Source organism: Gymnoscopelus braueri, assembly GCF_963280865.1.
Source record: "Gymnoscopelus braueri genome assembly, chromosome: 17".
Lineage (NCBI taxonomy): Eukaryota > Metazoa > Chordata > Actinopteri > Myctophiformes > Myctophidae > Gymnoscopelus > Gymnoscopelus braueri.
The window spans coordinates 46,239,481-46,263,470 of NC_137617.1; the positions used below are offsets into that span (position 1 = coordinate 46,239,481).

The following is a 23,990-nucleotide window of genomic DNA, read 5'->3' on the forward strand; positions in this document are numbered from 1 at the left end:
TCAGGGCACTCTAATTAAAAGTCTTACAGACACATACTACAAACACTTCAAAGTACACTCACGAGTACTGTAATCTAACTTCTCCTTCCCTTATCAAACCAATACACTCACGATTACTGTAATCTAACTTCTTCCCTTATCAAACCATTGGCAACACGAGGGGCCATGTCATGTCCACAGAAAACGTTTAATTATTTAATTTTTCATGGTATGTATTTCTATGGTAAAGATGCGCTCCGAGCATTCCTCTTCCCAGCGCCATGCCCCTTGTTTCAGCACTCTCGGCATACAACTTTTTTTGTCGGAGCGCTTTGGACTTTTGGAAAATAGTTCAACTTTTGGAGAGGAGCGTAGCTCATCAATTCAATGTCACATTTGATCCTTCTGACTCTGTCTGACAACCCGGTCATTTACCACCTGACTTCCACCTGAATCGTTAAAACAACCACGAGGGGCCTATGTTTGCCGTTATTTCAGCTAGGATATTTGTGCTAATAACGCAGATGACATTGTCCTTTGAGCACAGCAACGATTAAGTAATTAGGTCGGAAAGGCTTATTGTCGGGATCAGCCGAGAACGCAGGGGTTCCATTACAATGCGCTAGACCCCTGGGAGATGTATCGCTGAGGTGGAGCTCCACAACCTACCATCGTCTCCCAGTATTTACCGCACGACGTGCCACACCCAAGCCTCGCTACTCACACGCTGAGTTGGCAGTGCCCGGGATCGAACTCATGACTTTGAGGTCAAAAGGCGAGTGTTCTTCCGACTGAGCTATCCTGACACGAAACAGTCGATAGGTTCAAACATTACGGGCGTAAATACAACACTCCAAGTGCTTAGTGAGAAGCTCTCTGGGCATGATGTCCGAAGCCTTCCTCTGCTTAAAAACACTTTACTGTGGACACGCCCATAACGCTCTCCAGGATTTAACGTTCCTTGTCTAGGATCAGTTCCCAGAGTGGCCAGTCCCTCCTTTTGCTTTGATCTCCCGTAGGATCGGCTATTTTCGAAAGATTTTGAAACACCTTTGCTTTTTGATCTACACTTTCAAACTTCAGACTCCAAACTGGACACTCGTCTCCAGGGCCTCAGGATACAGGGGCTCCCCTCGGGCTGTCCCCCTGCCCGCTGGGCCGACTGGGGGGCCTCCAGCCCGGGCTGGGACCCCCCCTGGTAGACGGCGTAAGCCCCGTAGGCTCCGTAAAGGCCGTCCTGGTACGCTAGCGGCCGCTGGCACCCGCAGCGGCCGCTCCCTCCGCACGCCAGCAGCTGGCACACGGGGTTGTCGGGGGTTCGGTGGAGGGAGTGGTGCGACTGGAGGTCCAGGGGGTCGTGGTAGAGGGGCAGCCCCGGGTACGAGTTCAGATAGTGGGAGTACTGTCTGCTGAGCAGGCTGGTGGCCCTCCGCACACCGCCCATCCCGCCGCCGACAACGCCGCCGTTAGGCCCCGCCGCCTCCCCGTAGGCGGGCAGGTGGGCGGACTGAGAGTACCTCAGCCTCTGGGCCTTCCGTCCGCCGGGCCGCCGCTGGTCCTGGCGTATGTGGAGGTAGGCCTGGTTCCGCGGCAGGAGGCAGAGGTTGTTCCGGAGCGGGACAACGGCGGGGCCGTAGGGTTTACCGGGGGACGGCGCCGACGTCGCCGACGGCGTCGTCCGGGCGGCCAGGACGTACGGGAACAGGTCGGGCAGGGCGGAGGAGGACCGGCCGCACGACGGCGGGGAGACGCCGACGACGGGCAACGGGGACTCGTCGAGGTGGCGGAGGCGCTCGCCGCCGGCCCACGTGGCTTTGAGGAAAGAGGGCCGCCGGTGCCTGCGGTGTCTCCCTCTCAGGAGCAGCTCCTCGGGGGGCCAGGAGCTGTAGCCGTCCGCCCCGCCGCCGCCGGGGCAGATCGGCTCCCCCGGGTAGACGCCGGCGGGCGAGACGTGGTTGTCCAGGAGGTGGTCGGCTTTCAGCTCCGTCAGGTAGACGGGCGTCTTTCCGCCTTTCTCCGCTCCGTCCCTCTGCTTCCTCCTCTCTCCTCCTCCCCCTGACTCGTCACACTGGAAGCTCTTGGACCTCCTCTTCCTCTTGGAGATGCCTTCGTAGATGTGCTGGTTGTCGGGGGGCGGCATGGAGACGGCGGGGTGCGAGGCGTAGATGTCGGGCACCTTGGATGTGGAAATAACAGTTGATGAATGGGAGAAGGCTCGTCATAAAGCACAGGTTCAGACGATCAATACCACATAGAAGTTGTTGCAGTACAAGTGGCTAATGTGTACATATATTAGTCATTCTCTTTCACCGTTTTAGATGGCAATATTCCACACCGATGTGTAAAATGTAATGTGGAGAAAGTTACACTATTTCACTGCTTAACACATTGAATGCCAATCGCGTAGATCTACGCGAACCTATTTAAAGCCGCAGCGTGCCAGTCGCGTAGATCTACGCGAACCGCCGATTCCCATTGAAAGTGCCCCAGGTGCACTTTCCGAATTTTTTTGATCCATTTCCGTTTCCGGTTTCCGGTCGGAAACAGAATTATTCGGGTTCCGTTTTTTTCGATCGTATCCGCTTCCTGTCTGGGATCCTGTTTAAAACTCGATTTTCTCGGTTGTTGTTTTTCTCCTCGCTGATCACTGTTTACCGTTGATCGGCTGTATCTTCAAGATGGCGGCTCGCATTTGGAAACTGTTTTCGCTGGCCGTTTCTCACGGATCCGCAGTGTGTTTAGAACCAAATGAACGCGCACTTTTAACTTATTTAGCGAGGTCTGTGGCGACATGAAAAAAACAAAAAAACAACAATAAAACGCTGGCACTGGTGAGTACATTATGAGATTAAACTCTGGCATGGAATGTGTTAAGAGCAGCTCTCTCTCACGAGAGATAAAATGTATGGGGTTTAAAACAGGGACCCTTATCTTGGTAACATAAACATTATGACACCATGGATTAGACAGTGGTGAGCTTACAGGCGGAGGTGGCGTGGAGTCCTACGATCGGATGAAGGGGAAGATGACGATGAAAATGATGAAGATGATGCTGATGTGGATGATGAAGACGACACAGTTTATCTTGGACAAACAGCGTCCCCATGTCTCGGTCAAGACATTGACCTCGGCTCTTGACTGGGCACCCAGTTGCCACTGAAAGAGGTGTTTATTGCGTTGGAGGAACACCGTTCTCCAAACGATCCGAGATTGACCCACTTATGAGGGAGAGTGTTATGGTTAAACGTTTGACGTTTGATAAAATCCGTCCCAAGAAGAGTGAGAATGCGTTGTTTCTGAGGAACTCATCATATATAAAAATAAAAAGAGTATGATGATAGTATCATCTTCTCCCGACACATACAGTACATTTGCACTCTTTTGGAAAAACCCAGACAAATCAAGTCTTAGGCAGTGGTTCAGAAGAGATATCTAATGATCTTGCTTCAGAGAAATGGACTTTTAGCATCAAAGGGAAATCTGCCATCTTTGAAGAAATATATTTTTTGAGAAGATAATCGTTTATGAACTGTACTAATATGTTTAGTTTTTTATCTACAGCTCTCGTGTTTCGCTGGGATGGAAGATTATTGTATCATTGTATATTGTGGAAGTGTATTTTATTGTAGGCTACCATTTCTTTTTTCTTTGCTTAATGGTAAGAGTGTTTTTCTCTTTTTCATTTTCATATTCCTCGTCCTTTTTGTGTGAAATACATATCGTCACTGTCTGACAGACAGTAAATAATGCCCTACTGTACCGTGTCACACAAAAATAGCCGATCTACAAGCCCACAATACATTGGATGAAATGGAACACAGGGTCTTTTTTTAAGAAGAGTTTCCACCCGACAGCGATGATACGTTATGTCTATACAACACACTCTCAAAACTATAGTTATTTCTTAGGGCAATTGTGACCAAAAGACAACTGATGCCGTCACGGGCACTTCCGCACACTAGGAATGCGGAAGTACCGTTCTCAAACCCAAGACGTAAAATGGCGACGGCTCGGCTAAAACGACGGAGAAGCGCCGTCTAAAGCGCACTTTAGCCACGAGAGGCACCGCCGAGCGAGCCGCCAGGCAAGCGAGTCTCCGTGCCGAGCGTTGCCAAGTCCGACTCAGCTGCTTATAAAACATACATTAACCACTTTATCCCTATTTTATACCTATAGGCTATTTGAAAATAGCAGATCTACAAGCTCACAACGTTGTGAGCTCGTAGATCTGCTATTTTCAAACATTTTGGTACTTTTACTTTTGGTACTTTAAAGGCATACTAGGTAACGTTTTCAACAAAACTAAAGTTAAATTGTATATCTTTTGTGAGTGGCAAAAGTTTCACAACACCCACTCCATGAATTTCACCCCCGGAAGCCTTTTATTTATATATTTTATATTGAACGTGGACTGGGGGGACTTTCCCGGGGAAATGACGTCATCTGGCCGGAAAACGGAGGTGGAAATGCACTGGTTTCCTGTTTGGCCAGGAACTACCGCAACGGTTTCCTGTTTGGCCAGGAACTATCGCGCTAATAACAAAAAGGAACCTCACGCTGATTTTAAGAGAATGTAGGATTATAAGATCGAAAAAGAACAGAAAAAGAAAGCACAGCTCATGGTAACTAATGCTCCACTGGCTAAGAGAAACGATCCGTAGATAGTATAAAACAATTAAAAGATCGCTTTTTGAAACGCTTCCGGCTTCCGGTGAAAACGAATGGAATTCTGGGTAATCGAGGACTACGGAAATTGTATGCAGTGACGGTAGTGACCAGCAGAGGTTGCTAAAAATCGTTAGTTGTGAATTAGCATTGTACAACTTTAAGTATATTTTGATGCCAATACTTTTGTACTTTTAATCAAGTAACATTTTGATCACAGGCCTTTTACTTGTAAACAGAGTATTTTTATATTGTGGTATTGCTACTTTTACTTAAGTAAAATATCTGAGTACTTCTTCCACCACTGGCGGACTATATCTAATAAAAAATAAACATGTGGGGCACCTGGAGTTCGGCGTAGGGGACAAACGGCGAGCGGGGGTGTCCGTCCACGTCGTAGACCCTCCCGGTGGTCTGGTAGTGGTAGTGCGGGGGGTCCCGGTGGTGGTGGTGAGGCGGGGGCAGGGGGTCCCCGCTGCCGCCCGCCGCCAGGTGGGGGCTGCTGAGGCTGGACACGGGGAGGGGCCGGTCGTAGAGGCAGGAGGAGGCGGAGCGGGCCGGCAGGGTGTAGCGGAGCGGCGTGGGGCGGGCCACGCCCCTCTGCTGCTGCTTCAGGGAGGAGGAGGCGACGGAGATGGTCAGGGGGGGCGGGGTCAGGGAGCAGGGGGGCGGGGCCAGCGGGGAGGACGTGCGGTGGTTCTCCGTCACGTAGGCGAAGCCGCCCGGCACCGTCTCGGTGGAGGCAACCTGCGGACAGGGAGGTAATTAGTAACCGTTTTTTTTTTTTTTTTATTTAGAGTAGCCAATTATGTTGTACCCCTTTTTCTCCCCAATTTAATCGTTATGCCTCCCCACATACATTTCTGTGTTGTCACTGCTGTCATATCCTAGACCCTCCAGAAAAACGCGGGCTAAAACTCTTGATTATGCGGGCTAAAACTCTTGATTATGCGGGCTAAAACTCTTGATTATGCGGGCTAAAACTCTTGATTATGCGGGCTAAAACTCTTGATTATGCGGGCTAAAACTCTTGATTATGCGGGCTAAAACTCTTGATTATGCGGGCTAAAACTCTTGATTATGCAGGCTAAAACTCTTGATTATGCGGGCTAAAACTCTTGATTATGCGGGCTAAAACTCTTGATTATGCGGGCTAAAACTCTTGATTATGCGGGCTAAAACTCTTGATTATGCAGGCTAAAACTCTTGATTATGCGGGCTAAAACTCTTGATTATGCGGGCTAAAACTCTTGATTATGCAGGCTAAAACTCTTGATTATGCGGGCTAAAACTCTTGATTATGCGGGCTAAAACTCTTGATTATGCAGGCTAAAACTCTTGATTATGCGGGCTAAAACTCTTGATTATGCGGGCTAAAACTCTTGATTATGCGGGCTAAAACTCTTGATTATGCGGGCTAAAACTCTTGATTATGCAGGCTAAAATCCTTGATTTTGCGATGAAATATGCGTTTTTTTTTGCAATTTTATGTGGTGAAATTGCGGGAAGTTGCGAAATATGCGGCAATATGCGAAATATGCGAAAAGTTGCGAAAAATGCGAAATATGTTAAAAGTTGCGAAAAATGCGAAATATGTTAAAAGTTGCGAAATATGCGATGAGATGCGGCCTTTTTGAAAAAACGTTACCCCCGCATAATTATGCGCCATTTTGCTGATTATGCGGTAAATTCTGCGATCGCATAAACGCATTTTTCTGGAGGGTCTAATATCCTACTGACTCACCTACCAGTGAGGAGCCCCCACCGGGAGGACGTAGTAGAGCCTTCCTCTTACTCCTCCCGCCCAACACTCCCCGCTGACAGGCTCCGCCCCCAGCCCGTAGGAGTACAGTACGTGCAATGACCGATATCACCCTCCTCCCCGCCCGGCTTCCCTCCCCCGAACACGGGCCAATTGTGTAGTGATGCACCACGGTGGATTCGAACCCACAACCTCTGTGGTGGTGGGCAGTGACTTTACCACTGCGCCACCCCGAGCGCCTTAGTAATTATTAACTGCTATTTAACCCTTTAAGACCTGAGGCGATTCTTTAAAAAAATCTAAATCCTAACAGTTTTTGGAAAAAAATTGAAACATTTTTTTTCTCCACGATTTTTTCAAAACTAGCAGATCTACAAGTTCATAGCGCGGCACTCGGTGCCGCGCTATGAGCTTGTATATCTGCTATTTTTGAATAGCCAAAGACATCTAAAGTGACACAGATGCGTTCCAGGTATTAATGGGTTAAAGGTCCATCGCAATGACATTTATTTTGAAGTTTCAGTCTGAAACAGCCTCGCAAACCAATCAGAAGGTTCCATCCCTTCAGGCTATGGCCCGGTAGAACCTCACTCACGTGGTGCACAGTGTTACTGTGTGTAGCCTGCAGGAGCAAGGCTGGCCAAGGAAGACAGAGACTTGGCCACTGTGCAGAGTGTTTGTTACCCAAGTTGCTTATTTATAACCTAAAATGTTTTCAGATACATACATACATTTTAGTGTGTGATTTTAAAATGAGTAATGCACTGTCTGGATGGCCCCGTTTGACCGTAGGGTACCCTCTTCCAGTCAAACGTTTGGTCACATTTGTCCCAAGAAGTCACTATAGGCTTTTTGGGGAGAGAGAGCGTGTTAGACTCAGCGCCGTTCGAGTTGCGTCCCAATAGGGACAGAATTATAAACTAGAAAATGTGCTCCTCGGAGCACAAGTCTCCGCCAGCAGACCCGTGCTATTTTAATAGCACGGGTCGTCTTGGTAGAACGGGTAGTCTTGGTAGAATGCGCGTGGTTTTTGGTGTTCTGCAGGGGCGTCTGAATATGTAGTGTCTGCATCTAAAAAAATGTTCTTCTTGAAGCAATGTGTCATATGGGAGTCGTCGTAATTGACTGGTTTGTTCAAATGCTTGTCTGTCTTCTTCATCTTCATTGTCTTGAACAGTTTCAGCAGTTGATTGGTGTGTTTGATCTATGTCAGTTTTCTCTAGTGCTAAATAATGTATTTGATCAAGGTGGCCAATTGTTACAGTATTAAGACTTCGGCCTTGTTGTGGGATCAATTCAACTCTATAGTCCTCTTCTGTGTTACTGTTGTAGATAGATAGATAGATAGATATATACTTTATTGATCCCGAAGGAAATTTGTTTTGCTCAACGGCTCCAGTGCAATACATTCACACAGAGGCCAATAAAAAAGAAGCATGGTAAACATTTAAAAAAAAAAAAAACATTACACCAATGGGAATGAATGAATGCATTAATAAAAAACTATCAGTTATAAGCAGTTAAAAGACCTAGGTAAAAGCAGTTAAAAGAGCACAGCTAAAAACAAATAAATATATATAGATCAGCTGGTCAACCCCCTCCCCCTCCCTCCTCTCTCCCCCAGTGCATCATTATGCAGCCTAATGGCCCTTGGGATAAAAGAGTTCCTGAATCTGTCCGTGCTACACTGCAGTGATCGGAGCCTATTGCTAAAATTGCTCTTCTGTGCATAAAGTGCTGTGTGCAGTGGGTGGCTGGCATCATCAAGAATGGACACTGCCTTGGCCAGGGTCCTCCTCTCTGCCATAGCCACCACTGACTCTAGCTCAGTCCCAGTCCCTATGACCTTGCCGGCCCGCCTAATCAGTCTGTCCAGTCTGACTGTATCTCTCTGTCTGGCATTACCTCCCCAACACACCACAGCATAGAAGACAACACTGGAAACCACTGACTGGTAAAACATCTGCAGGAGCTTCCTGCAGATGTTAAAAGAGGCCAGTCTCCTCAGGAAATACAGCCTGCTCTGACCCTTCTTATAGAGACTGTTCGTGTTTGCTGACCAGTCCAGTTTATGATCAAGCTCTACTCCCAGGAACTTATAGGACTCGACCACCTCAACCTCCACCCCCCCGATGGAAACTGGTTGTGGGGTGGGGTGGGTTCTCCTGAAGTCGATAACGATCTCCTTGGTCTTGGCGATGTTTAGCTGTAGCTTGTTCAGCTGGCTCCAGCCCACAAAATCCTCTATCACTTTCCTGTACTCCCCCTCCTCCCCCCCCTTAATACACCCGACGATGGCTGTGTCGTCGGAGAACTTCTGCAGGTGGCACATCTCCGAGCAGTGTCTGAACTCTGCTGTGTACAGGGTGAAGAGAAGGGGGGCCAGCACAGTCCCCTGTGGGACTCCTGTGCTGCAGATGATAGTGTCGGATGTACAGTCCCTCAACCTGACATATTGTGGTCTGTCGGTGAGGTAGTCCATGATCCAGGACACAAGTTGTGGGTCAACATGCATGCTGGTCAGTTTATCACGTAATAGGGGGGGCTGTATGGTATTAAAGGCGCTTGAGAAATCGAAAAATAGTATCCTCACCGCACCACTTTCCCTGTCCAGGAATGTGGAGGCCCGATGAAGTAGGTATAGAATGGCGTCCTCCACCCCCACCCTCTCCCGATATGCAAATTGCAGGGGATCCTGGGCATGTTGCACCTGGGGTCTGATAAAGTGGAGAATCAGCCTCTCCAGAGTCTTCATCAGGTGAGAGGTCAGCGCTACAGGTCTGAAATCATTTAGTTCACCATGGCGCCCCTTCTTAGGCACCGGAACGATGCATGATGTTTTCCACAGTGTGGGAACCTTCCCCAGCCTCAGGCTCATGTTGAAGATGTGCTGAAGAGGGTCTCCAAGCTCAGTGGCACAGGCCTTCAGTAGCCTTGGACACACCTTGTCGGGGCCAGCCGCTTTCCTGGGACGGATTCTCCGCAGCTCTCCTCTGACCTGGTCTGCTGTGATGAGACGGGGGGTGGGGGGAGGGGGGGTGAACAGTCCATGTTCAGTTTGGGAGGAGAGGGGGGGAGGAGGGGGTGTGGAATTGGGGACTTGATGGGGGGCGGGAGGGACAGGAGGGGGGACAACCCCGGAGTCAAACCGGTTAAAGAAGGTGTTAAATTCATTTGCCCTCTCTCTGCTCCCCTCCACTGCACCCCCATTCCCCTGTTTGAGGCCTGTGATGGTCTTCATGCCTTTCCACACTTCCCTCATGTTGTTCTCCCTCAGCTTCCTCTCCACCTTCCTCCTGTAGATGTCCTTAGCCTTCTTAATACAGTGCCTAAGCTCCTGCTGTGCGCACTTCATCTCCTCCTGGTCCTTGTTTTTAAAAGCCCTCTTTTTCCTGTTCAGAACAGCCTTCACCTCACTGGTTACCCAGGGCTTGTTGTTGGCGAAGCAGCGCACTGTCCTGACCGGAACAACCACATCCAGACAAAAGTTCATGTAGCCCGTCAGGCAGTGTGTTAAGCCCTCAATGTCCTCACTATGTGGACCCTGCAGTACACTCCATTCAGTGGACTCGAAGCAGTCTCTGAGGGACTCCTCCGCTTCTGGGGTCCACTTCCTGAAGGACCGTGTTTTGACGGGCTGCCTTTGAACTAGTGGAATGTACTGGGGCTGTAGATAGACCATGTTGTGGTCGGACTTACCCAATTGGGCGAGGGGGGTGGCCGTGTATGCCTTTTTGATATTAGCATACAGCAGGTCAATAATCCGGTTTTTCCTGGTTGGACAGTCCACAAACTGATGGAAGGCAGTAAGTGTTGAGTCCAGGGTCACGTGATTAAAGTCTCCCGATATGACAATAAAGGAATCTGGGTGCTGTGTCTGTAGCCTAGCAACAGTTGAGTGTAGCGTCTCACACGCTGCCCCTGCGTCAGCCCTCGGGTGGATGTAAACACAGACGGCAATAACGTGTGATATTTCCCTAGGAATATAGTAGGGTCTTAGGCTAACAGCTAACAACTCTATATCGCTGGAGCAGATGATCTCCTTCACAGTCACATGGCCCGGGTTACACCATCTGTTATTAACGTACAGTATAAGACCCCCACCTTTCGTCTTCTGACACACTTTGGTGTCTCTGTCCGCCCTCACGAGACTGAATCCCTGTAGCTCCGCAGCGGTGTCTGGTTTGCGGCTAGTTAGCCATGTTTCCGTCAGTATGATCAGGCTGCTTTCACGATATATCCTCTGCGTCTTGACCAGCCCTCGTAATTCGTCCATTTTCATACTGGTCAGCACGTTCACATTTCCCATTAACACCGAGGGAATGGATGGCTTATACTGCCGCCGCTTGTTGTTTGTTAGCCCGGTCTTCACCTTGGCACCGGCTCTACACCCCCGGTATTTCCTCCTCAATTCCCCGGGGATCGGGTGGCGGGTGCCGGCGTGTCCCGTTTTCCTAAACGCGAGCAGATCACCTCTCGAATAAACGAGGTTACTGCCGCTGCGATAAACAATGTTTTTATCCATAGGATATATAAAGAGCCAAAGGAAACAAAAAGTCCCCTTATAGGAAAAGAAAAAGCTCACAAAAGACACTCAAACAAGAAAACACTCAGAGCAGATGAAACAGCAGCCTGCTCGCAGGCGCTCACTAACTAGCCAGACAACTGTTCCACGCCGTGTAGATGAGTATGCTTTCTTAGCTTTGGCCTTCTGCGCCTTTGCTTGACCAATGTTAGGTGTTCTCAGAGGGACACACACACTGGAAGGTACTGAAGGTACTGTTCCAATCAAGACTGATTGATCCTGTCTTACCTCACTTCAAAAGGCCATAAATGGCCTTTTGAAGTGACACACCTATTTATAGGATTTTATTTCGTCATGCGTCCCTCTAGCCAATCAAAGGCATTGGTGTCAACATATTGACACGTGTCACGTGGAGCTTGACCAACGTTAGCTTGGCTAGGGGCCATGCTAACACACGGCGGGACGAAGCGAAAACATACTCTCCACCTCCGGCGGAGACAATAATCAGGTCCCCCATGACCATCGCAGGTGCCCCCATAATCGTGAAACTGTGAAACTGTACAAGCTCACAGCTTGTATCTACTGTTTCTTTTTTTTTTTTACCACAAATCCATTTTCAGATGGGGGAATACATATCAATTTGGGGGTCGTTGATATGAAAACGTTTGAAAAACTACTGATGTAATGGAGTGAAAGTCATAAGTATCCACACATATAAATAGGCCTAGTCAAGTACAGTCAGTGGTGGAAAAAGTACTCAAATTCTTTACTTAAGTAAAAGTACCAATACTGCAATATAAAAATACTCTGTTACAAGTAAAAGTCCAGAATAAAAAATGTACTTGAGTAAAAGTACAAAAGTATTGGCATCAAAATGTACTTAAAGTACCAAAAGTAGAAGTACTAAATATTTGAAAATAGCCGATCTACAAGCTCACAACGCGTCGCATTGTGAGCTTGTAGATCGGCTATTTTCAAATAGCCTAGGTTTAAAATAGGTTTAAAGTGGTTAATGTATGTTTCATAATATCATAGTTTATATCTGAAAAGTAACTAGTAACTAAAGTTTTCAAATAATTGTAGTGGAGTAAAAGTACAATATTTGCCTCTGAGATGTAGTGGAGTAGAAGTAAAAGTATTGGAAATTGGAAATACTCAAGTAAAGTACAAATACCTCAAAATTGTACTTAAGTACAGTACTTAAGTAAATGTACTTAGTTACTTTCCACCACTGCATCCCTACCTGTGGCGTGGAGCGTGCGGTCGGACCACCACCGCCACCGCCGTGGCGTCCCCACTGCTGTATGGTCTTGGTGGCGTTGTCCAGGGAGCTCTCCACGTTGGCGGTGGACACCAGGTCCTTGGCGGTGCGCAGCATCTTCAGCATGTTGGCCTGGGCGTAGGTGGACGTCACGTCGGGGCTGGCCAGGCCCGAGGCCCCGGGGGGCTTGGGGTCCTCCACTCCGTTGAAGCAGCTGTAGATGGCCTGAGAGGGGAGAGCGAGAGAGAGAGAGAGAGAGAGAGAGAGAGAGAGAAAGAGAGAGGGTGGGAGAAAATCAGTGGTGGAAAAAGTACTAAAATGTTTTACTTAACACATTGGGTGCCAGAGGTTTATTAAAATATTATACGTTGAGTGCCTGCATTTCTTCCATCCACTTGCGTTATACGTTTCGTGCTGTGAGAAGCCCCGACGCGGAAGTGCATGTAAACAAAGCGTGCGTGCGAGACGGCGGAGGGTCCCGACTAACGCCTGGAACAATAATATTTCCAACGCGACCCTCCATTGCAGCGTGATCGCCGATCGAAAACGGCTCGTTTCCACCACGTTAAAAAGAAATGGAGATATTAAGCTTTTAGTCAAGGAGATAACATTGAAAACGCCGACCGGAAGGATTTTTGACATGGAGCCAGATCCAGCCTCTTCTTCTCAGAAACTCCTTGGGTGATGTCAAAGTTTCGTTTTAGCGCCCCACGTGGGCCACTCGTATAAAAATAGAATTGGGTCAAAAACGGTCCGGACCGTTTTCGGCACTTCTCGTTTGGACCCTCAAAAACGGTCCGGACCGTTTTTGGCATTCAATGTGTTAAGTAAAGGTAGTAATACTGCAATGTAGAAATACGCTGTACAAGTAAGAGTCCGGAATTAAAAATTGACTTGAGTAAAAGTACAAAAGTATTGGTATCGAAATGTACTTAAAGTTTATATTGCATCTGCATCGTCCAGTTCAGGGCAAGTACTTTTTGGTTGCAGTTCCGAACCACCTTTTAGGGTTCTGAACCAATTACTGTTTCAAAATATATATAGATAACGGAACCGATTCAACCCCCAGTGCTTTTAGACCAATGACATCAACAGGTCATCGGCTTCCCGGATTGGCAGACGCAACGCGCTGGCTTCAAGGATTGGCCCACAATCACACCCACAGATGGTCCAATCCCATTGTCTATGGGACTGTTCCATTGGAGACCAATGGCCACTCAGCCTGTGTCTTGGGGAAGGTCATATTTATCCATGGCGGATCGACGGATCGGCGGATCGACCCATCACTAAAGATTGTTTTTGGAAGCACTAATGACATCTACAAGTTGGACACCAGGACAATGGTCTGGTCTTTAATTAACACCAGAGGCACTCCGCCACCTCCTTCAAGAGGTCACTCTGCCACCATCATCGGGACAAAGATGTTTGTATTTGGGGGCACACAGAACCGGAACAGCAACATCAGAGTGTTTGACACAAAGACCAACTGCTGGCTGAGCACGCCTTCAATACCTGCCTTCAATAATGCCTTCATTCTTCCAGAAGAACGCTGTTGTCATTCAGCCTTTGCCTACAATGGAGAGCTGTACATATTTGGTGGCAGGGACGACAGTCAAGAAGGGAGCTACTTCAAAAATCTGTGGAAATTCAATCCAGAGACCTTCTCCTGGAAGAAGGTTGAGCCCAAGCGGAAAGGCACATGTCCGATGGCATGTTGGTGCTGTTGCGTGGTGGGAGATCGTATCATCCTCTTTGGAGGATGGACGGGAGATAACTTGCTGAGGCTTGATGACCTGTTCATCTTACACTTGAGTCCTACTCTTAAGACGCTGTGCAAGCTAGCAGTTACTCAGTACGGTCTGGGACAGTCTGAACTCCCACACAACATCAGGTTGGAACTGGCAACCATGTCAACAATAACAACAACAACAACATAAAAGTGCGCCCACGATAAAGGAGGGGAGAAAAAAAAGACAAATTAATAAAACAGCGTCAGAAATCAGAAATGAGGTACGGCTGTGTACTGACGGTAATCGTTACCATCAGCAACGTATCGCTGCCATTGTTGCTGTTGAAGATCTGGAGGATGAAGATGAAAAGAATAAATATAAACCCAAACTAATGCCCTGCCGGTGCTCGAGTGGCGCAGCGGTAAAGTGCCTGCTTACCACCGCAGAGGTTGCGGGTTCAAGTCCACGGTGATGCATCCGGCTTTGTCGAGTGTCTATACGAACACAAGTAGCTCGTGTTCGGGGGAGGGAAGCCGGACAGGGAAGGCCATGATTGCCATTTTTATTCCTACATGCTTGGGGGGGGCGGAACCTGTCAGCAGGGAGTGTTGGGCGGGAGGAGTGGGACGAAGGCTCCACGTCCTCCTGGTGGGGGCTCCTCACTGGGAGGTTGAACCAGTAGGATACAGCAGCAGGGACAACACACACACACATGTGTGTGGGGAGGAATTTAATTGGCATAACGACTACATTGGGGAGAAAAAAAGGATAACAACAAAACTTTAAGAAGGACAAAAAAAAGAAGCAAAGCCTTGCTGAGAGGAACAGAGAACTCCAGGAAGAACCTTAGTAAAGAATGACAGCTGGCATGACAGACTAACATGACTGTTTTATTTTTTATTTTTGTAATTATTTTATTTTAAGTCATTCAGTGCCATTGACGTGTAACACGTCCATTTTTTCCAAAGCCCAGAGTGCCAATGACGTCAAATCGTTGTTTTCAGTGTTTACGCTAGATGGCGCTGTTCGCCAACCTACGAGTGATCCTATGACTTCTGGAGAAGAGTAGATCCGGAAATAATAATTAATAATAATTCCGATCTAATGTTAAAGGGTTTTAGAAAAATAAAAATGTCTCCGCTTTTTTTTTCCTCTGCGTTTTTGGCAAGAACAAGCTATATTCAACAACCAAACCCACATGTTTGCGATCTACAAACTTGTAGATCTGTTATTTTCGGAGCCTAAATATCAATGGTTAACGTACCTCTAAAACTCTTTTTCAATTTTTTTTTTTTACCATAAAACAACACATTTCTCTTGTGAGGGACCAGGAAAATGTAGCCCTCACAAGTATAGTAATTCAAACACACACACGCACGCACACACACACACACACACGCACGGCACACATAGTCAGTCTTCTTCATTTACACACACACACACGCACGGCACACATAGTCAGTCTTCTTCATTTATGCGCAGACAGGAGGCTGAATCCCCAGACTGTGTCTCTGGCTACAGTTGTCTGAGAAAACCTGCCGGAGACGCAATTTAATTTGGCCCTCGGGGGAGGCCTCCGTTTCAGATATTAACCCCTTCAACCCGGGAACGCATCTGTGTCATTTTAGACTTGAGCTATAACCATTATTTTATATACTTTGGGCTATTCAAAAATAGCAGATATACAAGCTCACACCGAGTGCCGCACTGTGAGCTTGTAGATCTGCTATTTTTGAAAAATCGTGAAAAATGTGTGTAAATCTTTGAATATATATATTTTTAAAACGAACATTTGTAACTCAAATCGTTGCCTCTGGGGGTCCCTGGAACAAAATATTTTAAAAATATTCGCTTTAAAAAATATATATATATATTCAAAGATTTGCACACATTTTCACGATTTTTAAAACATAGCAGATCTACAAGCTCTGTGCCACGGTATGAGCTTTGTAGATCTGCTATTTTTGCATAGCCAAACAAATCTTAAAATGACACAGATGCTTTCCCGGTCTTAGTGGGTTAATTTAAGTGCTAATCTAATGACGGCCCAGTAGTGTAATTACACAGTGGTGGAGTCTATATGGGTTTCACTGAGTGATTAACCACTTCTTCTTAGTCAAACGGACCCGAGTAACTAACTGCACTTGGACCACTTTTTTTTGCCCTCTACACCAAACGTCTTCGCCCCGAAAATAGCCGATATACAAGATGACAGTTGTAGATCGGCTACTTTTTTTAGGCTAATGTTCCCCCCTAGAATATGGATGCTGTGGTTCTTGTGGTTAACAACCTCATCCTCGTGTCCCTAACCACAAAAATAGCCCACTTTGCAAAGTGGGCTATCTGTGGGTCCTTGGCATGAAAAACTTTGAGAACCCCTGATTTAGGTTAACTCATTAACTGCCAGAGTTTAAAACATCGTCTATTGCAGCCCCTTGCCAGCGTTTTCGAGCGTTTTTGACGATCTTTCGGGACCCACAGAGTATTTTGTTCTGTGAACACCAGATGTCTCGGGAGAGAGACGAGAGTCTCTGTTTTCATCTAGGGGAAAAAGGTTGTCTCCCCAATATTCCGTTCTTTATGTTATTGGTAGTTAACCCTAACCCTAATCCTAACCCTAACCCTAACCCTATAAAACAAGACCAGGAGACCTGGTTCTGCCAGACCCAGACTTCACATGACATGTCAGCCTGTGTCTATGCCCATGTATGGACAACAGGGGGACAGACTTTTATGGCTGGGGCCTAAGGACAAAGTGACCAAAACCTGTTTTTTGCCCATGTATGGAGAAAACAGGTACAAAACATGCCCATGTATGGACGAAAGGGGGACAGACTTTTATGGCTGGGGCCTAAGGACAAAGTGACCAAAACCTGTTTTTTTGCCCATGTATGGAGAAAACAGGTACAAAACATGCCCATGTATGGACGAAAGGGGGACAGACTTTTATGGCTGGAGCCTAAGGACAAAGTGACCATGCCCATGTATGGACGAAACAGGTACAAAGCCTCATGTAAGCCAGACCCCCTGGGTCCGGCAATAAAGGTAATAGCTAAAAATCTAAAATGACACAGTATGTATTCCCGGATTGAATGGGTTAAAAAACAACAACAACAGAAAATACACTTTCAGGTGGGTTGCCAATTTCAGGAGAGAGTACCCGTTTATCAGCTTCAATGTTATACTGTTCCAGTTCCAATTTGTCTGCTCATTTCTTTGTCATCACTTTCAATTTCACTTGTTTATCCTTGTATCCGGTATAAGTTCTCTTTGTCCTGATTGGATCAAATTGGTTACCAATCATTCGCTATACCAACCGAAAAGTGAACACTTTCAAGAAGCTTTCAAGTGGGCCCTTGATCCAGAAAACTTTGGGAACCCAATGATTTGGCCTGGAGTTTTACCCTCAAATATTGTCTCAATCATAGAATAGAATCCAAACAACAACATAGCGTTCCTGTCTGTTCACTCCTCTAAGCACTGCCAACCTAATAAACACCATTAAGTTCATTTGCATTCTCTGATGCTAGGCTATTACGTTAATACATATTCATTAGCCGCAATTACTTACTAATTAGCTTGCGGCCACATCGTGGAAAACACTAATGCATCTTAACACACCCAAAACAACACAGATCAACCTGTAAGCCACTCACAATAACTCTGTTAAAACTATCAATCAATCAATCAATCAATCAATCAATCAATCAGACAGACATACAAACCAAACAATAAATCAATCCCCCACTGACATGACAAATCTGGAAAAAGTACTCATATTTTGTATTACTTAAGTAAAAGTATCAATACTGCAACATAGAAATACTCTGTTACAAGTAAAAGTCAAAATGTGCTAAAAGTATACAAAAGTAAAAGTACTCATTTTGCATAATGTCCCATTTCACAAGTTTTCAAATGTATAAGATATGTAAAACTATTTTGAAAATAGCAGATATTGTGAAAGCCAAAATAAATAGCCAAAATGTATATACTGTATAATAATAATAATCAAAAGTAACTAAGTACATTTCTAAATAATTGTAGTGGAGTAAAAATACAATATTCTCCTCTGAGATGTAATGGAGTAGAAGTAAAAGTACTGAAAATTAAATACAACAGTGAAGTAAAAAATACCTCAAAATTGTACTTAAGTACAGTACTTGAGTACATGTACTTGTTACTTTACACCACTGCAAATCTGTTAAAAGGTATTGTAAGGGATATTATTTTGTTAAACACGCAAGCAAGCAACCGATTTCTCAATGGACCAGCCAACAACCAATTGATTGATCTGTCAACCAATCAACCACTTAACCAATTAAACCCTATACACTAATGGACCGGAGTGCCCCAGGGCTCTATCTAAGGGACACTCATGTTTTCACTCTATACACTAAATATCTTTGCCAAATAGAGCCGATCTACAAGCTCACAATCAGCTATTTTTTTAATATTAGCTGTACAGGGAAAAGAGGAGTCGAAGGTCGAAGTGGTTAATATTACGGCCTATCGACAATGCGTGCCCGGGGCCATGGGCTCTCAACCACAGTACTTTGGGTTGGGGGGGCGGGGGGCATGCCACCTGTTCTGTGGCTCCAAAGAGCGCCTTGTTTTTTTTTTTATGACAGCCAGCGGCCAAAGTGTCCATGTACAGAATGCTGTATTTCTTTTTTTAAGCACTTTTTTTTCACTCAGATCATTTTGGGTGGTCCTTGACATGGAAAAGTTTGATATAGCGGCATAGGTTAAAAAAAAGAAAAAAACAAACTGTTAGGATTCAGAAGACATTTGTCGAATCCCCAGAAGCAGAAGAAGATCCCGAGAAGATCTTAGTTACAAATGTTCGCTTAAAAAATATATATGTATATATTAACACATCGGGTGCCAAACACGGTTAAAACCGTGTTATCAGTCTTTTTGTTTTTTTCCACAAGGGGGGGGGGGGGGGGGGGGGGGGCTAGCGCAGCACTGGAATCACCCATGAACACTCTAAGAAGTAAGGGACAGATGGATCACCGTGCCAAAAGATCTGGCTCCCATCCGCTTCCATCTCCTTGCTAAAAACCTCTGTATCTCCTTAACTCTTTACAGTGGGCAAAACGAGTCATTCTCGATGCGCGATCGCTCCGCAATGGTGACTCGCATGAGACATGTTGTTGTTCCAGGCTTTAGCCAGGACCATCCATTGCTGCGCACGCATGCATTGTTTACGTGCGTGTGCTCGCCATGGAGTCCACAGCTCTAAACAGCGCAGCGTTGCAGACGGTGAGATTTCTGGCACCGAACGTAATCTGTTATTATAAAATTCTGGCACCCGATCAATCAATCAAAAAACACATCCATTCCATGGTGCTCACCCTGCTGATGCCCAGGAGACAGTCCAGCTTGTGGGCCTTGTTGAGGCTGTGGCGTAGCTTCCAGTAGAGCAGGTGTTCCCAGGCGAACACCAGCAGGCTGAGGCCCATGGCCACCAGCAGCATGTAGAACACGCCCGCCATGTTGTCGATGTCCAGCTTGCTGGACATCACCTCGTTCTTCTCGTTCTGACAGATGCCCGACAGCCACACCGTCTCCAGACGCGCCGTGTCGCCTATGTGGACACAGAGAGAGAGAGAGAGAGAGAGAGAGAGGGATGGATGGGTGGATGCATAGATTGTGATGGACCACGATGGAAACAAGCCTTTTTGTGTTATCCTTTTAGCATTGCTTTTTTTTTTTTTTTTTTTTTTTTTTCTTACAGCCGTACTGCTTTTAACTCATTGACTGCCACTCGTCAGTTGGCCCGAGGTCCACAATGCCAATGACTAGTTGACGAGTGTGTTTTTGTTTTTGTTGTGTGTTTTCAATGGTTTAAACTAGAGGGCGCTGTTCGCCAACCTACGCGTGATCCTATGACTTCTGGAGAACAGTAGACCCGGAAATAATGCGATCACAACAAACCCAGCCCCGTCCGATCTAATGTTAAATGATGATTAAATGAAAGTAAAATTTTCTCTGCTTTCTGTTGCTTTTTGGCAAAAAACAACTCACATTCAACTGGCCACAACTATGGAATGGAGTATCGCGGCGGCACAATCTTTTTTTCTCTGATTCTACGAGACTCGGCCACGTCTTTGAAAGCGATGGGCGAGTGGATCCTTGTGAAGAAAAATATTCTATGATTTTTCAAAGGTAAGTGAAAACGCTCGGAATCGGTGGCAAAGGGCAGCTACAGACGATGTTTTTAACTCTGGCAGTCAATGAGTTAAAATATGATTTATTAAGTATTCAATCGACCGATAGACGGACGGACGGACGGACGGACGGACGGACAGACGGACGACAACAACCAACAAACAAACGAGCAAATGCACAAAATAGATAGAGGAAAGTACAGCAGAAAGACAGCATTCTGTACATGGACACTTTGGCCGCTGGCTGTCATTAAAAAAAACCAAGGCGCTCTTTGGAACCACAGAACAGGTGGCATGCCCCTCCCCCCCCCCCCGCTCTCCCCCCAACCCAAAGCACTGTGGTAGAGAGCCCATGGCCCCGGGCACGCATTGTCGCTAGGCCGTAATATTAACCACTTCGACCCTCTATTCTATCAGTGAAACAGACCTCAGGTTGGCTCTGTGTATTTGATCTGCTATGGTTTCTTTCTACATCTAAACCTCTTCGGTAGAAATAACTGATCTACATATGATCGGCTGTTGGCTAATGTCCCCCCCCCCCCCCCCCCCCAGAATGGAGAGTGCTGGGGTTTAAGTGGTTAACTGAGGAGCTGTGTGTGTGTGTGTGTGTGTGCTTGCGTGTGTGCGTACGTGCGTGCGTGCGTGCGTGCGCGTGCTTTAAAACCCCTTGAGTTCACACTGAGATTGTCAGTAATATTATTTTTATTTCAAAGCCCCAGACTCCAGGAATGTCCTTCAACACATGAGTTTCAATGCTATCTTTAACACAGTTCAAACCCATGATCACACTCCATCATGCATCCGTTTGTTTTTTAACCTACTTTTCACATTTAGACATAATCGTTGAAGTCAGGCAGAAAACCTTGTATCTACATATCATTTTTTTTTAAGTATATATAGATTTTTTTGGATGCCCTACTTTGTCACACTAGAGTGTCGCACAAAGGCAAGAAAATTGTGGGCTCCATTTCTCTGAAAAGTCACTGTTTTTGACATACATGGTTTCCACCCATAGACTGTATAAAAGAGATGGACAAAGCGACGCCCCCAGACTCTACATACCGTAAATCCTATCCTATCCGTAAAGCCTATTTGTCAGCAATTTCAAATCCACCATCTTTCTATATCACGTCATAGCTATGCATAGCATGCAACCGGAAATGAATGCTATTGGTTGGGTAACTTGTCAATCAAATCATCCCGCCCCTCCTAGAGCATACCCTACTTTATCGTCAATTCTTAAATAAATAGGACCATAATTTACCAAAACGCATGTCATGATGATTGAAAGAAGACTTTAAACTAGCGACTTGGAAGCATATAGTATTTATGACAATGTTTATTAAGGTAAGAAAATCAAGTCTAAAGTTCGTCAAAAACCCACCCACCCACATCAGAAAAGTTCTTTCTGACACCAGCAGGGGTATAACAGCGAAACTACAGGCCATTTATATGAACTGTCACTGCTTATATAGACTCAATTTCAAAAGCCAAGCCGTGGACAAACACAAATCATTTTGGGTGGTCCTTGACATGAAAAAAGTTTGAGAACCACTGATATTATAGCAGGCATTTGTAGAATCCCCAAAAGCAAAAATATTTCAGTTAAAACAAATTCGCTTTAAAACATGTATATATTCAAAGATTTGCACATAGCGCTTGTATATCTGCTATTTTTTTAAACTCTTTTCCTGCCATTGACGAGATTTCTCGTTTTTCTCTGCATGGCTCAGCCAGCCGTCGACGAGAAAAACGAGATTATTTTTTTTTTGATTTTTTAATTTTTCGTTTATCACAAAGGAAGCAGGAGATAACGCGATGCGAAGATTTTCTGCTCCATTCACTTCAATGTTAAAAAATAAACGGAGACAAAATTCACATTTTACCTATTTTTGGAATGTATTTTCTCTAGCAGGGAAGGGGGTAGATTGTGTATATACTCTGGCAGTTAAAGAGTTAATAGCCCAAAGGAATCTAAAGTGACACAGATGCGTTCCCGGTCTTGATGGTTTAAAGGGTTAATCAATAATGGGATATCGGGAAACATTTCAATGTGGTGCAGTAGGCCTACTCAGTGCTTCTTCTACAGCATGAATAAAGGTCTGGAATGGAATGAAAAGTCTGTGTGTGTGTGTGTGTGTGTGTGTGTGTGTGTGTGTGTGTGTGTGTGTGTGTGTGTGTGTGTGTGTGTGTGTGTGTGTGTGTGTGTGTGTGTGTGCGCGCGTGTGCGTGTGTGTGATGGAGATAATCGTATTCCCAGGCATCCCAGCGCTCCCGTGGTGCAGGAGGATATTAACTCTTCGCTGTACCCATCCCCCGCAGCACTAGCTAGCTGCGCACGTGCAGCGCTGCAAGCGTATCCAATTCCTCAGGACGCATGCTGCGTGTGCGTGTGTGGTGCGGTGTGGTGTGGTGTGGTGTGGTGTGTGTGTGTGTGTGTGTGTGTGTGTGTGTGTGTGTGTGTGTGTGTGTGTGTGTGTGTGTGTGTTATGAGGGGGGGGGGGGGGTGATGGTGAGTGGGAGATAGGGAGGGTCTCATATGGCTTTCATCATATCATCACTGTTGGGAGGCCACCTTGTATGTAAAGAACTGTTACTTTACAGGAAATTAAAGTAGCGAAAACTGCCAATCTACTCATGTTGTGAGCTTGTAGATTAGGGTGACCATATATATATATATATATATATATATATATATATATATATATATTCAGCCCCTCAAACCGGGACCCTTATGTCAATGCGCACGCAGTCGTCGTGCACGCGCACGCCCATTCATGCACGTTCATGCACACGCACATGTATACGCACCATTAGCTGTTGCATACAGGCAACGACTGATTGACAAACATCAAGCAACCAATGCAATTGCTGATGTTTTGCGATTGCTTAGAATCCTGAGAAGTAACAGTGTTGGACATATCAGGCTTACAGCCGGCAGAGACGATAATATCAGGGTATTTTTGCCTGACACTCTTTTTACGACAGTTGAAATACGGAGATACAAGATTTCCAACACAGAGACAATAACTGCCCGACGCTGTCTGTACCGTGTCATCCCAAAACCTTTGTCCACCTCTGTAAGGACACGCTTTGATTGGCCAGTACGCGTGTGCCAGGACGCGCTGTGATTGGCCAGTGGCCACTTTGAGTGGCAGTTGGGGCAAACGCTCTCGCCAGAACCTGATTCGCAGTTCCGTGCCTATCGGTACATAACTCGAACGGCGCTGAGTCGGCTCAAGCGAAGTTCGCAACGTTCGGCACGGCGACTCGCTCGCTTTAACCCATTAAGACCTGAGGTTTTTTTAAAGTTTTGAAATTTTGAAACTTTTTGAAAAAAAAAATCTAAAACATTTTCTTTCAAGATTTCTTTTTCAAGATTTTTTTCAAAAATAGCAGATCTACAAGCTCATAGCGCGGCACTCGGTGCCGCGCTATGAGCTTGTATATCTGCTATTTTTGAATAGCCAAAGACATCTAAAGTGACACAGATGCGTTCCAGGTATCAATGGGTTAACTTGTTCGGCGGAGCCTCATGGCTCAAGTTCGCGGTTAAAAAACATACTTTATCGGCCCTGAAAGATTACCCACAGTTGTTGTAGGCAAAAGGCACTTCCGCGTTGGTCACAGAAGGGGGGGGCGTGGTTATAGCACACGCGGTATAGGCTTTAGTATGTCGCGTCTGTACCCACCGTCCCCCAGGAACTGCAGCAGAGCCAGGTCGATGGGTCTCTTCCAGCGGGAGTCCTTCTGCAGGGCGATGCCGTAGCCCGTGGTGGCGAACACCTTGCCGCTGCCGATGGTCACCAGCTTGCAGCCCTCGTCCTTCCCCGCCATGTAGTTGAGCACCGCCGCGTCGTAGATGAACGCATCCAGCTTCCTGTGGACAGAACAT

General features: G+C 46.2%; 1 protein-coding gene across 1 annotated transcript in view; it reads right to left on the reverse strand.

Annotated features, from left to right (window-relative positions):
- Positions 1–1,051: 1,051 nt before the first annotated feature.
- Positions 1,052–23,990, reverse strand: part of LOC308105181 (glutamate receptor ionotropic, NMDA 2C-like) — a gene marked incomplete at both ends in the record, with an annotated part of 118,547 nt that continues 95,608 nt past the window's right edge. The window contains 5 exons of the mRNA XM_080455817.1: positions 1,052–2,155; positions 4,990–5,391; positions 12,175–12,417; positions 19,280–19,512; positions 23,788–23,975. Coding sequence (XP_080311943.1) covers positions 1,052–2,155; positions 4,990–5,391; positions 12,175–12,417; positions 19,280–19,512; positions 23,788–23,975 — 2,170 coding nt within the window. The remainder of the gene's footprint in view (positions 2,156–4,989; positions 5,392–12,174; positions 12,418–19,279; positions 19,513–23,787; positions 23,976–23,990) is intronic.